Source organism: Nuphar pumila, chromosome 5, assembly GCF_984573655.1.
Source record: "Nuphar pumila chromosome 5, dmNupPumi1.hap1.1, whole genome shotgun sequence".
In the NCBI taxonomy this organism is placed as follows: Eukaryota; Viridiplantae; Streptophyta; class Magnoliopsida; order Nymphaeales; family Nymphaeaceae; genus Nuphar; species Nuphar pumila.
This window is the reverse complement of record NC_143253.1, coordinates 133,508,134-133,524,026: the sequence shown is the minus strand read 5'-3', so window position 1 is coordinate 133,524,026 and position 15,893 is coordinate 133,508,134. Positions and strand designations below refer to the sequence as shown.

The following is a 15,893-nucleotide window of genomic DNA, read 5'->3' as shown; positions in this document are numbered from 1 at the left end:
ATGGTTCTATGGCATGGATTTTTTTTCAATAACTAAGCTAGATATATTCTTGAAGTGTCTGAGCATAAACTCTTTCTGAAAAAATAATATTTAAACAGGCCAATCTTCTAAACCACATTATACGTGGAAGGAGACCCGTTTAGCTATTATTTCTCCATTTGACTCTATTTATAATTGAAGCACTTTTCTTATTCCATAGAAGGAACATTGCAGATAAATGTGAAATAAACGCTTTTACAAAATACAGAAGTGATTCACATGAAAAGATAATGATCATTCTTCTAGCTTTGCAAATTCAAAATGCATAAGTTTTCAACCCATCTTTACTAGGAATTTGCATTCAAGACCATCTTAAAGGTACATACGACTGAAGTAGTGACTAATGGTCTATAGAGATTTCATCAAAGGCAGCTTCTTACCTGGCACAATAGCTATCGTAGTAACCATACAGACTTTTATGCCATCAAGGTTGCTGCATGTGGACACTTTCTCCAAAGCAGTTTCCTCCATTTTCAACCAGACCTGATACAGTACCTGAAAAGGAGAAGAAATAGTCAAGAAATTTAATTTTATTGAATTTATTAATTAAAAAAAACTTTAAAATGCCTTCACATTTATGCCAATTTTCATGTCTAATAAATTCATGGTTTTCAACTATGCATTAGCCGGTTCTGCTGAAAGCATATGCATAATATCTTTTAGTTTTATACAAATAAAAAAATTATTAGAAAACTTAACATTGTTAATGTTAAGGTATTTCATGGCTCTGTTTCAGAGATGGATGTTAAAAGGGAATTGAGGAATTGGAGAAGTGAAAGCCTCCAATTCCTTCAACTGGAAAATAACAACTCTGCTTTTGGGTGCCGATGGCAAGAAGTAAACACTGTTACTACCACCTCAAATTTTCAAGTGCCTCCTCAATGCCTTTCCTGTAAACAACCATTGCTAGAGGATCTTTGACCCAAATCCTTGACTCATACTCCAACTACTAACTCCCAAAAGGAACCTACATAACTGATCAAATACAAGAAATCCAAGGAATAAGAATTTCCCTCATACCATGAAAACACTAATCACAAAAGCTTCTTCATTTCCCAATATGACAGAAAGCAGAAATTGGTTTATCACTTAACTGCTAACTTCTAATGTATTTCTTATCCCCAAAAAAAGAGTTCTAATGCATTTATATTATTCTGTGATGTCATACACAGCGAGCAGGTTTGTCCTGCATCAATCAAATATATGTTAAGATAAAAGTTGTCAATTGAAGAAGCGGAAGCGGGAAGCGGGAAGCGGGAAGCGAGGCACTTTCAAAATTTTAGGAAGTGGGAAGCACGAGATGACTTAGAAGCGAACCGGAAGCAAGGGAAAAGCAAGGGGGAAGAGAAAAAGAAAGGGGTAAGCGTGCTTCCCATTTTTTTGGTGCACTTCCCAACACATTTCGGAAGCGCACCGTTTCGCGCTTCCCCACTCCGAAGGGCACTTCCGGTAACTCTGGTAAAGATAGATGATTAGCTGTACATTTTTGTATGTATACACCTAGGTATACTAAAGTATACTTATGGGTATTCCATTTGTAATTTTTTCCTTTTTTTGTTTCTATCATTGCATTCAAGGTATACTTGATGTATACCTGTTGTAACCTTGAACTTTTCTTGTTCTCTAGTAAGGGTATACATAACATATACCAATTAGGGTAGAAGTATACATAACGTATACTTATACAATAGATAGGCTTCCCATTTTTTTGGTGCGCTTCCCAACATGTTTGGGAAGCGCGACATTTCGAGCTTCCGAAACACGCTTTGGGGAAGCGCGCTTCCCCACTCCCAAGGGAACTTCCGGTAACTCTAGTTAAGATAGATGACTAGCTGTACATTTTTGTATGTATACACCTAGGTATACTAAAGTATACTTATGGGTATTCCATTTGTAATTTTTTCCTTTTTTGTTTCTATCATTGCATTCAAGGTATACTTGATGTATACCTGTTGTAACCTTGAACTTTTCTTGTTCTCTAGTAAGGGTATACATAACATATACTTATACGATAGATTTGGATTGTTTTCTGTACAACAACAACAACAACAACAACAACAACAACAACAACAAACACTACGCCTTCATCCCAAAACAATTGGGGTCAGCGATATGAACCAAAAAAGAAATTCATTTTGGGTCTTCCACATGAATCCTTTTCCTCCAATCATTTCTATCCAATGCCATGTCCTCGGTGAGGTTCAAAGCATTGTTTTCTGTATTTTTATTTTATTTTTTTTTGTGGATGGTCCAACTAGCTGTTCGACCAGTCAATGGGTCTTACTAGGCATTATGATGGTCTAATAGGGCTAATCAAACTAGCTGCTAGACCATCCCAACGGCTAGTACTTCAAATTTTCCTTATATATGAGGCGCCTTATATATGAGTTGAAGGACTCATTGTGAAGCTTGAGAGAGGATGAGTGTAAATATGAGTGTGTGCTTCAGTGTTTTGTAGTGAGGATGTATTGTAAATTTTGTATATTTCTTCTTGTCATTAATAAAATTATTTATTTCAATTTTATTTCTTGGTCTTCTTGTGAATGTGCATGTAATACATTTTTTTGGCCATGTTTATGCTTTAGTCTCTTTTTTAGCTTCTTTTGGTTGTATCTTGGATTTTGTGCCACAACATATGGGCTTTGCATCCATTAAGTCTAATTGTGATAAATTATTAGCAAATTCTTGTCATGACTACTTTCTAACTTATAACTGCATATAGATATCGTGGTTTGAAATTGGGAGAAAACAATGAAAGGAAAAATGTGGTTACATAGATTATAATGGAAATTAATCCTACTGCCATGTTCTACTTCTGTTCAAACCCAGCCAAAACAATAATAGATCAGAATAATATCCATGCTCATCTTTCTAGGGTTATATGGAATTCCAAAAGCTTGTCAGAATTTCAGTGCCTTTCATGGCTTCTCACTGACAGTAAAACACGAATAAATTGCAACCAACAAGTGATTGAGCAGCCAATCTCTTTGCCTTTGAATAGATTGATTGCTTCAGCTTCATTATGAGATAAATCTGAAAAAAGCAGCTTCTAAGATGCTAGCTTTGGACAAAAGTATGTCCTTCAGGAAGGAACACCTTACGGACAGCACACTTTTCAGATCCGGCACAATATTTGATGTAAGAACATATAGAGGACTGCTTGACAGTATATTCATGTAACAAATGTGCACTTCATAGTTTCACATAATCATATTTTTTCTTTGTTCAATTTATGAAAAATTGAAAACAAATATATCTGTGGAATAATACTTGAGTGATAAACAGAGAATATTTAACTGCTTAACAAGAACCAAATGCAACAAAGTGACATCATTGAATATGCATACATGCAAGTCAGACAAGACAATAATTCATGGTCACAGGAATCAATATGACCTGATACACTAGTAACTACTGCATATTAATTACTTGACCAAAAACCAGAACATTATAATCAACATACAATCAACCACTGAAACGAGCAAGTCAAACACAACAAAAAAGTGTATTCAAGGTTTAGGGCAAAATTTTGCCCATCAACTTAAGCATTGGGGTGGTTTTCTCAAATCATTCCCTTTTAAACAATATTCTTTTCAAAGTTTATGTCAAGAGAATCCCCAAAAGGTGCATTGATGAACTTGCTAAGATATAAATGACAAGTTAACTAGACCTCATCCTTCAGCAGCTCAAAGAGTCAGTTCCGAGCTGAAAGTGATCATCATGAAGTGGAGCATTTGCTAAACATGTTCAAGAACTAATGAGTGATGTGCAGCTCATATTGACATTGAACCCCAACTTGCATTGCAATAAACATTTTCCAGATTGTATTCCTCCTCAAGAGCCAAGACTTAGGCACTCGTCCTTCTGGAAAATTATGAACAAGCACACATTTAGCAGTACTAGTACTATCATCTTACATCATCTTGCACTTTTCTCTCACCTTCACCCACGTCACAACACATCTCCATGCACAGAATCCTCCGACTTAATGCCACACCGGATCTTTCCATATCTGCGCAAGAATGTGCATTTGTACGGACACCCAATTCCATGCCTAAACAGTCAAAACAGCTGCTATGGAAGAAAGCACTTGGTATTCGGAAAATCCTTTGTTGACTAAATGGCAGTATTTTCTTTCATGAAGGACTTTGCATAGATGTTGTAAACATGCATGAGATCTGAAGAGCTTACAGACCATACATGTCCGAGCAATGCCTTTGGGAGAACATCTTTTCCATCGCCAATTCTCTCCTCCACCGACGCAGCTTCACGCAGCTTTCCTTCTTTCCAAAGACTCTTGACTAGAAAAGATTTGGTGGATGAATCTGGCACCAATCCTGCTGTTACCATATCCTCGAACACTCTCATTGCCAAAGCAGATCTTTCATTCTTACAGTATGCATTGATAAGTATGCTATATGTGTGTGCATCAGGTTTTATACCACTCTGTCTAATCATCCCAAACAACTGCTGTACCTGCCTCACATCCCCTTCACCTGCAAAGTGCTGCATCAAACCTGAATAAGTCTGAAGATCTGGACTAATACCCGTCAGCATCATCTCTTCAAGAAGATCCAGTGCACCAGTGGCCCTTCCACATTTGATTAAAGTGCGAATAAGGGAAGAATACAACAAAAGATTAGGCTTCAGCCCAGACGATGGCGACATCAAGTTGCGGAATACCTTCAAAGCTGCATCTGGGTTCTTTGCTCTCCCATACGCATCTATTATCAATCTAACCGTGCTAAACGATAATTGAATGCCTTCCCTCTTAACTTTCTCAATTAGCCGATCAACCAAATCAACATTCCTTTGGCGGGCGAGCATGACAATCATTCTGGAAACTGTGTAGATGTCGTGAGTGAAACCAGGCTGCTGAGATACCCAACAGAAGAACTCCCAAGCTGTGTCTGCCCTCTTAAACCCCCTCAGTACTTTGCTAACCAGCCTAGTCGTCCAAACAAATTTTGCATTCTCTAAGGCGGCAACATCATCATTATTCCAATTCTTCAAGCAGCTTGCAAGTGCATTAGGGTCAATCCAGGGCTTCAATTTCAACCCACTAGCAGAGCAATTAGTAGCACAGTCATCATCAACCCCATGAATGTCATCATCATTACCATCATCAGCTTCATCACCGTTTTCATCGTCATCATCAAATATTTCACTGGGAAAGCTTAGTTGGGTGCCTAAATTTCCGATTCTCGCATCCGGAAAAAACTCTCTCACAATCTCCTCTGCTTCATCTACGAATCCCGATTCTTGCAAGAACTTCACCGACGACATCAACGCCCGGCCGGGAAGAACCCCATCTTTCCGCATCTCAGCGACCAAACTGCTAACAATTTGAGCATCACCAACATTCAAGAAACCATCAATGAGCAACAGATACTGCTTGCTCGTCCTCCTGATCCTCATTGCCGGCAACCTCTTGAAGATCTCCATCGCCACTTCCACCTTTCCAAACTTCACCAAATGCCTCATTACGATCGTATACGTTCGAGAATTCGGGAGCGCGCCTTGCTTCACCATGTACAGAAACAGTCTCGTCGCCTCGACGTGCTTCCCCTTCTCAGCATACAGATTCAAGAGGATGTTGTATGACTCCGAGCACGGCCTCTTCGCTGATAAATTCTTGTCGTAGACGGATTTCATCTCCATCCAGACATTCACAGCGGCTTCGAGATCTCCGGTGCCGGAATGCCACCGCAACCGATCCATGAAGCTCACGGAAACGCCTTCGAATTCGCCGGACTCGATCGATCCGATCAACGACCTAAGCTCCGCGGTATGCCCCGAGTTGCTGAGGCGCTTCGCCAGCGAGTGGCAGGTGTTCTGGTTGTGGGCGAACCCCGGGATGGTTCTGAGCAAATTGAAGAAGGAGACGGCGGATTCCGGCGATGGAGATCCGCGGATGATCTGAGAAGCGACGAAGGCGTCGATCTCCGCCGCACGGCTCCGAATCGTCGCCTCGACGGCGGCGGCACCGCCGCCGGGATTGCGGAGGAGGAAGCGGAGGGCGTCGATGAGTTTGGCCCTACGCAGGTACAGAGAGACGGAGTTGGGTTCCGACGCGACATCGTCGTTCTTCCTTCTGAGAGGAGGCCGGCGATCGGTCGAGAGAGGCCTGAATCCGGCGAAGAGTTTGAGGAATCGGTTTACGAAGGAAATGAGATTTCTGGAATTAGATTGCATGGTCGTAGGCAAACAAACACAGAACTCACATCAATGCATTTGAAGAGCGCAAAGAGTTCCAGGAAATTTGATCGCCTTACCTTTGTGGAATCAGATTGATAGGAAAGAAAAGGCTACGGAAAAATCAGCCTTGTTTGGATGGTGCAGCAGTCAGGCGGGAAATCGAGCTGCTCAGAATTTTAGCTAGGGTTCCCGTTTAATGAAAATGGGTCGGATACGGGACCCGGGACCCGGTAACAGACTTAGTTTGGTTAAAACGAGCACTTTATCTGCAGACGAAAAAAACAATGTTGTCGGTATCGGTATCGGTATCGGCCTTGAATCGTTTGGCCACCGATTCAGCTGTATTTGTCGATACTGATAAGTAAATCCTTCTATATCAGCCAAAAATAATAAAAAAATATTACGTGTCAATCATAATGTGACAAGTGTTAAAACCATTAAAATAATATTAAAATTTTATTTTTAGTCTTTTTTATATTTATTAAAAAATAACCGATTCAGGGGTGAAGTGTATCGATTTTCTGCGATGCATATCAGCCGATACAGGCCTATCGGCACCGATAATGATAAAATTGAAAAAAACATCTCTACCGGTTGGGAAATCAGGGATGCAAATGGATGATGCTCTAAACCCATGTTCAACTCAAGTCCGACCCGTATTTGTGCAGTCCATATCCAAACACCAGGTGTGATCCGGATCATGCATACTTACTTAGGCCTTGTTGGACCAAGATTTGGGTTTACGTAAGCATAGAAAGTTGGATTTGGATATGAGACCCAAGTCAGATTTTTCTCTTAAAAGTGAAAAACTCAACCAAGAAAATTCCTTTACATGTCTGTTTTTTTTTCTCTTTCTTTTAAGATAGAAAGAGGATAACTCTGTAGATTTGAAACCCAAGATCCTGCACTTACGATAGTGCAACCTAACCATCCAACTATCCAGTTATCTCATTCATGTTTTAATTTTACAACGCATACCACCAGGTTATCCATAAACCGAAAGCCTGATCTACGAGAAAAAACTAAGCAACTATGAATTATCTAAGAAAAACAATAAATAAATATAAAAATAACAAAATTTTCAAATAATTATAAATTAAATAACTGAAATTTTCTTATCTTCAACTCTGCCTTAACAATGAGATCTATTCTTTTTTTAAATAAGGAGATTTTCTAATTTAATTCAAAACAAACTTTCGCCTAAGATAACCTTTTAAAAAGATAAGACCTATCCTAAAAATGTGAATATGATACTGTGATTCAAACACAAGAACCAGAATATCAACATAGAAATCCAAAATAAAAATGAAGTCAATTGAACCTTTTATGGATCTAGGTCTTTTGCTCCGCTCCTACATCAAATATTTAACTCATAAAAACTCATTCATTTTTCATAAATAAGCATATTAATTTACCTCACCAAGTCAAAGATTTCACGACTCTTGCCTAAAAATTTCACTACTCTTGCCTAAAATGAGCTTGTTACTTTGACTTGTTGAGCTAAATATGAGCTTGTTTCACGAACGTAAACAAGCCTAGTGCTAAGACAAACGAATCAATTTGCAATGAGCAAAGTTCATTTGTCAAATCCACTTAGCTATCCCAACCCAAAGTTATTGAAAGTGCTTCTTTATTGGGGAACCACGAAGCGCTATGCGTTATTCTCTAGATTCGTTTGTTATTTGAGGCAAGCACACTTCCAACATGCTTCTCACTTGCTTTTCAAATTACTTACCTCCCACTTCTCACTCAATTTCTATTGTTTTTCACTCTCTTTTTTTTGTATCTTTGTTATATTAATCTTTTTTTGCTTCTTACTTGCTTTCCTACGTGGCTATCTGCACAAATTTTTGGTACGCAAATTTACGTACATTTGCATGCTTGTCGAATCATATATAAAGTTATTTTTGTTCATTTTATTTTTTTTATTTTTTTGTAGAAAGAACCCCAACCCTTTTCCTTCTGGAACGCTCAATATTTTTTCTCTCTACTTGCGATAAATCTCATGAAATTTTTTTGCTGCATTCCGATGAAGTTGTGGTATCCTCATCGACTTTCTTGATTAGCTCAAAATGTGAGTTTTATATAAATAATATATATGTATATTATTTTATTTCATTTTTTTTAGATATGAGCATTTAATATTTATGTTTGGTTGTTGTTATGGATGTTTTTTTTATATTTTATTTAATATTTGATATCAAAATTATCATTTAGTTATATTAATTGAATGTATGAAGTTATATGAATGACCTTTTCTCACGTGCTATTTTTATCACATGAATGCTATGTTGTATGATTGGTGTAGTCAATTAATGATAGCCTCCAAAAAAATTAAAATATATTATTACAACATTTTTCACCTTACTTGGAGATATATAGTAGTCTTAAAAAATGGTAGCTATAATGAATTTATAGCTTTGATGTCTCATAAAACTAAATATGTGAAAAAGTCAATGATTTTCTAGTATAGTTATACAAAATTAGATGGTCAACATATATAAATAGGTATTTTGGATGATAATGATGTAAAATCGAATTTATTTAGTAACAATATTTACTTAGTTTTTCGCAAAGTTAAATAAAAAGTTATTGCTTTTAGAGTTAAACAAGAAAAGGTTGAAAGTAACGTACAAGAAACAATTGATGAATGAAATTATGAGAATCCTGTGGAAAATGTGCATCTATTTCAGACACTATCTATCAAGCTTAATCCTTTGGCAAACATCTAATTGTCTCAAATATTGAACGATATTGATATCTCAAAAATTGAGTTGAAGCAAGCGGAGGGCATACAATTATTTGAACTAATTAAGGATATAGATATTCAATGTGAAGACATTGAAGAACTTTCACAAATAATTGATGTTGTACATGATCAGATTATTATTGCGAAGAATGTGCAACTATATTGGCAAACCAATGTAAATGATTTTTGTGACAATAATTAGGATGACATCAAGCCTTTCAGGGTGCATGACAAAGCTAGGTACAAGTTGGTTGCCATTATAACTTGTTTTTTAAATTGAGGTGTAATAATGGAGGTGTTAATTTTATAGTTAATCTTGAATACTAAAAATGCAGGAATGTTGCATGCATGAAAGCAAATGAAGCGATATATATAATAAATTTTGATTTAGTTTATGCAACTGAACTGTCAATTAGTGATATCAATGATTACATTAACAGTAAATAGTCAATGATATCGATGATAATGACTATATTATGTGGATGAGTCAAACTTAGAAATGATAGAAAAAAATGAAGATACTAGTGACATGAGACAAATAATGACATATGAAAATGATGCACAAATGTCAATTGGGAAGTCGAACACTTTGCATGTTGTATAATTTATATAAGCATTTAATGGACAACTAAATTATTTTATGCTTTTACACTAATAAGACATAGTTGAAAAGGTTCTTGTTCAATAGATTCTCATACAATGAAGAACAACTGCAAATCATTGAAGCAAAGACATCTCAGTTGTATGACAAGTTGCATAATGAAAAACTTAATAATTGAAAATATTTTCAGTGGCTGACAACAGGCTCAAATGATCAAGAAATTGCTTATGGCAAAAAGTTTAATGATATTAAGTACTATCTCCTTCAAGGGTTGATTTACCGGGATATCAACCTAGAACCCCTGAAGATGCTTCTTTGATCTATCTAAATGATCCCTCTTATGAACGTTCAACACACTCTCCAACCATGCCTCAACATTCTCTGCAGCATCTGATCCAGCCAAAAGACCCTCACTCACCTTCACTTCTTGAGAACCATCCAACCTCAACCGTATGGTTTACGTCCTCCCCTTGCTAAGGTACCTTCTATGTCCTTGTAAAAGATCCTTTCCCTCTCTTCTCTATACTCTTCAGCTTTATCTCACCATTGTCAATATAGATGGTTGCATCTTCAGCTTCCTATATCTAGGTATTAAGATTAACAACAATTACAGAGTGTGTCAATAGGTCAAACTTCTTTACCACTAAGTCTCTCACACCCTTCTTAGATATTTTTTGGATGAGTGACATGAATGTAACCACAAACTTGTCAACCTTTTTTGCATATTATGTTTCAGATTTATGCCACAATGAAATTGTTAGTTGTTGTTTGGCCCATATTGAAGGTGTTGCTTGTAACACCTCAAATTTTACTAAGTTTTTTTATTTAAATTCCTTTTCAAATATAAGGTTTCAAATCATGATCCAAATCCATAAAATAATTTACACTCGTATGCAAAAACTAAAGGTCATTCATTTCACAAAATGTTTATCTACATATGCATTTATATACAAAGTTTTCAAAACTACTCAAGCAGTTTCAGGTCCACGTCCATGATATTCATGAGATGTCCATGTGTCCATCATTGCTACATCCATCTACCGTTAGGCGCATAAAAATAGTAATAATTGAAGGGATAAGACAAACAACACATCTTAGTATGAACCTACTTACACAAGCCTCATGAGGTAATAGTAAGAGATTAAGCCAGTCTAAAAGGTCACTTGGCCAAAACTTCAATTGTTTTGAAATGAGAGGAGTCAACCCTTAACTCATTAGATCTCGACACTGAGGAGCACTCACACTGAAAAAACTTAGGGGGATTTGACCCTGCTAAACCAGGGGTCGACCCTCAACTAAGGGTTAAATTCTTTCTTAAAAGAACAAGGATGAGTCAACCCTCTCAACTTGGGAGTCAACCCTCATAACAAATATAACCCAATATTAGAAAAAGAGTCGACTCTCCCAATCTAAGAGTACACTCTCGACTCATCAAAACCAACTAACAAAAACTAGGAAGAAGTTGACCCACCTAACACAGGGATTGACTCTCAATACAAAATTTAACAACATACCAAAAGGGGTTGAATCTCTCGAGTTAAGAATTGACCCTCAGCTTATCAGAACCACTACTAGCTATAAAAAAGGAGTTGACCCTCCAACCCAGGTGTCTACCCTTAGGTCGAGTACACAAATCTATGTCAAGTTTAAATGCATGAATATTTTATTCATCTTTCTATGTAGTTGCTTTTGTATTACATGTTATGTTCATACACAATTTTATTACGATCCTATTTACTTAAAAGGGGCACCACTGCCCTAAAAACTAAGGTCATCTTTGGCTCATCCAAGGGTGTTCATTCATACATTTACTTGTGCTTTTTAACTTTTGGAGGACATCGGAACACTTGCACCAGAGTTTGGGACCCTTTGTTAAAACATCCTTCTCCTTAGAACCCAGCGTCCATGACTTTATTTATCTCACTGTAGTCAATGTAATGCACTAACTTTTCCTGTGTATAATTGTTTAGTTATACATTGTCGGTCCCAAGCCCAGATAAAGGATGAGGGTTGCAGTAGGCCAGTGACAGCCAACATAAAAAAATTTGTCACACCCTATGAATATGAACCAATATGAGAATTTCATTGGGGCGTTCCCTACTAAGTGACACGCTATACTCTATAGGCCCGAAGGCAGTGATAAATGGGCAAGGGTTGCTAGGTCGTCGCCCAGAAGCGACGCGTCACACCGGCACCCGGGTGTGGTGTCAAATAGGCAAGGGTTCCCTCACTTTGTTGGACGGGTGGGGGTAAATAAGATAGTTCAAGACCATAAAATTAGGTTAGCCACTTGGAACATAGGGTCTTTAACTGGTAAGTTGATAGAGTTAGTAGATGTTATGTGTAGGAGAAAGATTGATATTTTATGTCTATAAGAGACCAGATGGGTAGGTGAGAAAGCAAAAGTGATAGAACTTTGGGGATATAAGATTTTGTATATAGGAATAAATAGGAATGGAGTAGGGATTGTTATTAGTCGTGAGTTTATAGATAATGTAGTTGAGGTCCGTAGGAAGAGTGATAGGATTTTACTTATTAAATTAGTACTAGGTACGAATATTATTAATATTATTAGTGTTTATGCACCTCAAGTAGGTTTAGATGATTTCATTAAGCGTTAATTTTGGAAAGATTTAGATGGAGTACTACAAGGGATATCTTATGGAGAAAAGCTTTTCATCGGCGGTGACCTTAATGGACATGTAGGCATTAGTAGGGATGGATTTGAGAGTATCTATGGAGGCTATGGTATAGAAGAAAGAAACGAAAGTGGAGAAATGATTTTAGATTTTGCTTTATCCTATGATATGATCTTAGCCAATACTTGGTTTAGAAAGAGGAAGTCTCACCTAGTAAAATTTAAAAGTGGGGTTAATACCAGTCAGATAGATTTTTTCCTACTTAGAAAGAGAGATTGGGGTTGATGCATCGATTGTAAGGTTATACCAAGAGAAAGTGTAGCTACACAATAGAGAGTCTTAATTTTAGATCTTAGATTTAGAAAATGCTGCAAAAGGGGTAGACATAGAATAGATCCTAGAATCAGGTGGGGGGCACTGAAAGGAGCTAAACAATGAATGTTTGTAGAGCAGGTAGTTAAGAAAGATGATTGGTGTCTTGAGCAAGATTCATAATCAATGTAGAATAAGATAGCGGGTGGCATGAGAAAGGTGGTTAAAGAGGTATTGGGTGAGTCTAAAGGCAGTGCACCACTAGGTAAGGATACATCATGGTGGAACGAGGATGTCAAATTAGCTATTAAGGTTAAAAGAGAGTGTTATAGAAATCTAAGTAAGAGTCGTGATAATGAGAATTTGGAGAAGTATATGATAGCAAAGAAGGAAGCTAAAAAAGTAGTTTGAAATGCGAGGGATAAGGTATATAAGGAGGTTTATGACAAGTTGGATACCAAAGAGGGCGAGAAGGATATTTATAGGCTTGCAAATATGAGAAATAGGAAATCGAAGGATCTGGGTATGGTTAGATGTATCAAAGATGAAATACAAAGGGTTTTAGTCAAAGATGAGGAGATTAAGGAGATATAGAAATATTATTTTGATAAGTTATTTAATGGAAGTCATGCTCAGGATCTTGGAGACTTCTCCATTCATTTTCATGAGATGAATCGTGACTTCATGCACAAGATTCAAAAGAAAAAAATTGCAGAGGTTTTGAAGGAAATGAAATCAAGAAGGGCAGTTGGCCCAGATGGTATACCTGTTGAGGCTTGAAAATGCTTGGGTGAAAAAGGTTTAGAATGGTTGACAAATCTTTTTAACAAGATTTGGCGAACAAATAAGATGCCTAATGAGTGGAGGAAGAGTACTTCGGTGCTTCTATATAAGAATAAGGGTGATATACAAGATTGCACAAACTATCGTGGTATAAAACTCATGAGTCATACTATGAAACTTTGGGAGAGGGTGATTGAGTATAGGTTGAGGAAGGTTGTCATGATATCGGAGAATCAATTTGGTTTTATGCCTGAAAGATGAACTATGAAAGCTATGCATCTTCTTATACAACTTATTGAGAGATATAGAGAGAGGAACAAAGATTTGCATATGGTTTTTATTGATTTGGAGAAGGCATACAATAGAGTACCTAGGGATGTTCTCTGGTGGACAATGATGAAGAAAGGTGTTTCTCTCAAGTACATTAGTATAATTAAAGATATGTACGAAGGAGTAATAACCAATGTTCGCACTTATGGAGGGGTGATAACCAATTTTCCTATAACGGTTGGGTTACATCAAGGATCTGCATTAAGCCCTTTCCTATTTGCTATAGTGATGGATGTGCTTACAAGATCAATTCAAGAAAATGTGCCATGGTGTATGTTGTTTGCTGATGATATTATTTTGATTAATGAGTTTAGAGCTGAGGTTAATGCTAATTTAGAATTATGGAGACAGACATTGGAAGCAAGAAGTTTTAAGTTAAGTAAGAATAAGACAGAATACATGGAATGTCGGTTTAGTAAGCAACAAAGTAGTGATGGGAGTGCAGTGAAGCTTGGTGAGCAAGAAATACCGGTGGATGACTGTTTCAAATATTTGAGATCTATCATTCAAAAGTATGGAGAAATTGATGGAGATGTAAATCATAGGATAAAGGTTGGGTGGATGAAATGGAAAAATGCAACCGGAGTGTTGTGCGATTGTAGAATGCCATTGCGGTTAAAGGAAAAGTTTTATAGGACGACAATTAGGCCCGCTTTACTATATGGTACGGAATGTTGGGCTGCCAAGAGACATCATATTAAAAAAATGAGTGTAGTTGAGATGCGTATGCTTAGATGGATGCGTGGAAATACAATAAAAGATAAGATTCGAAACGAGAAAATACGTAAGAAGTTAGGCATTGCATCCATTGAAAATAAGATGAGAGTGAATCGTTTACGGTGGTTTGGACATATTCAACGAAGGCCTAATGATGTTCCGATTAGAAGGATGGAGAAATGGGAAAATATATTAGGTAAAAGAGGTCGGGGTAGGCCTAAGAAGACTTGGATGGAGATGATAGGAAAGGATATGAATGCTTTGAACCTCACCGAAGACATGACTTTGGATAGAAATGATTGGAGAAGAAGGATTCATGTGGAAGACCCAAAATGATTTTCTTATTTGTTTCATATCACCGACCCCAATTATTTTGGGATGAAGGCGTAGTTGTTGTTGTTGTAGTCAGTGTAATGCACTACCAGGCATACTGCAATAACTCTACCTCCACTTCGAGTATCAGATTCAATGTCCCCTAAGCCCCATGTCGGGAGACGAATCTCTTAGATCCACATGACAAAAGCCTTGCTCAACAGTTTCAAAAACTTTTCACGAGGTTGGTGCAAACTTGTTTACATCTAACAAGCTTGCCCAAGTCATAAGAAAACCCAACAAGCACGTCACCCTTTATGAAAACATACATTGTATTTTGTTTTAATTTACAGTTTTCTTGTGCATTACATAATCTTTCCATATATTACTCTTAGTATCCTATGTTAACACCCACACATGTTCTTGTAACAAGATACCTTTAGGGTCATCACCTATAATACAAATGACATGTATATACTTTCCTTTCAGATACCTTGATATTACCAATTTGAAAATGCTCATAGCCAAAATATGTAGGATTCTATATCCCAAATACATCACACGCATGCAATATGCATTAATGCACTGAATGAGTTCCTCTTGGGCCACCCACACTCACATAAGTGTCTCACTATCCAAAAGTGACTCAAAAAATACTAAATACAAGTATTGCAGTCTATACATAACAAATTTTTATATGATACATCGAACCCCAAGCTTAACAACCCATACTCGAAGTCAAAACGCCAATAAAACCACATTTGGGTGTCTCAAGAGTCAACTCTTCTGAGACCAAAGATTGACTCATTTATTTTTGAGTTGACTCTTCAATACTCATTAGTTAATGCATAGCTTGAAGGGCCAACTTTTAAGTTCATTAGTCGACTCTCATGTTCATGAGTCGACTCATTGTTACAAGGGTTGACACATCTGTTTTTAAGAGTAAGCTCTCTATGAAGCAAGGGTTGACCTAAGCATTACAGGAGTCAACTCACTGAATGCAGGGATTGACTCTTTGTCACCAAAACTCATTACAAAGTTTTAAAACTGAGGTGAGTCAACCTTGATCAGTAGAGGTCGACCCTCAGGGATAGAGCAGAGGCATGACCATGAAAGGGTCGACTTCTGTAGGACCCAACCAAAAATTCAAATTCCAAAACAGCAATCTTCAATAAAAAATCATGGATTTTCAATATAAAATACTAAATAAATA

General features: G+C 37.1%; 1 protein-coding gene across 1 annotated transcript; it reads right to left on the bottom strand.

Annotated features, from left to right (window-relative positions):
- Positions 1–288: 288 nt before the first annotated feature.
- On the bottom strand, positions 289–6,234 carry LOC149838828 (Tetratricopeptide repeat (TPR)-like superfamily protein). Its single transcript, XM_090008330.1, has 2 exons — positions 3,980–6,234; positions 289–534 (listed from the first exon to the last, which is right to left on the bottom strand). Exon 1 carries the CDS (start codon positions 6,232–6,234, stop codon positions 4,156–4,158), a length of 2,079 nt encoding a protein of 692 aa, XP_089864456.1. The 3' UTR covers positions 289–534; positions 3,980–4,155.
- Between the last annotated feature and the right edge of the window lie 9,659 nt (positions 6,235–15,893).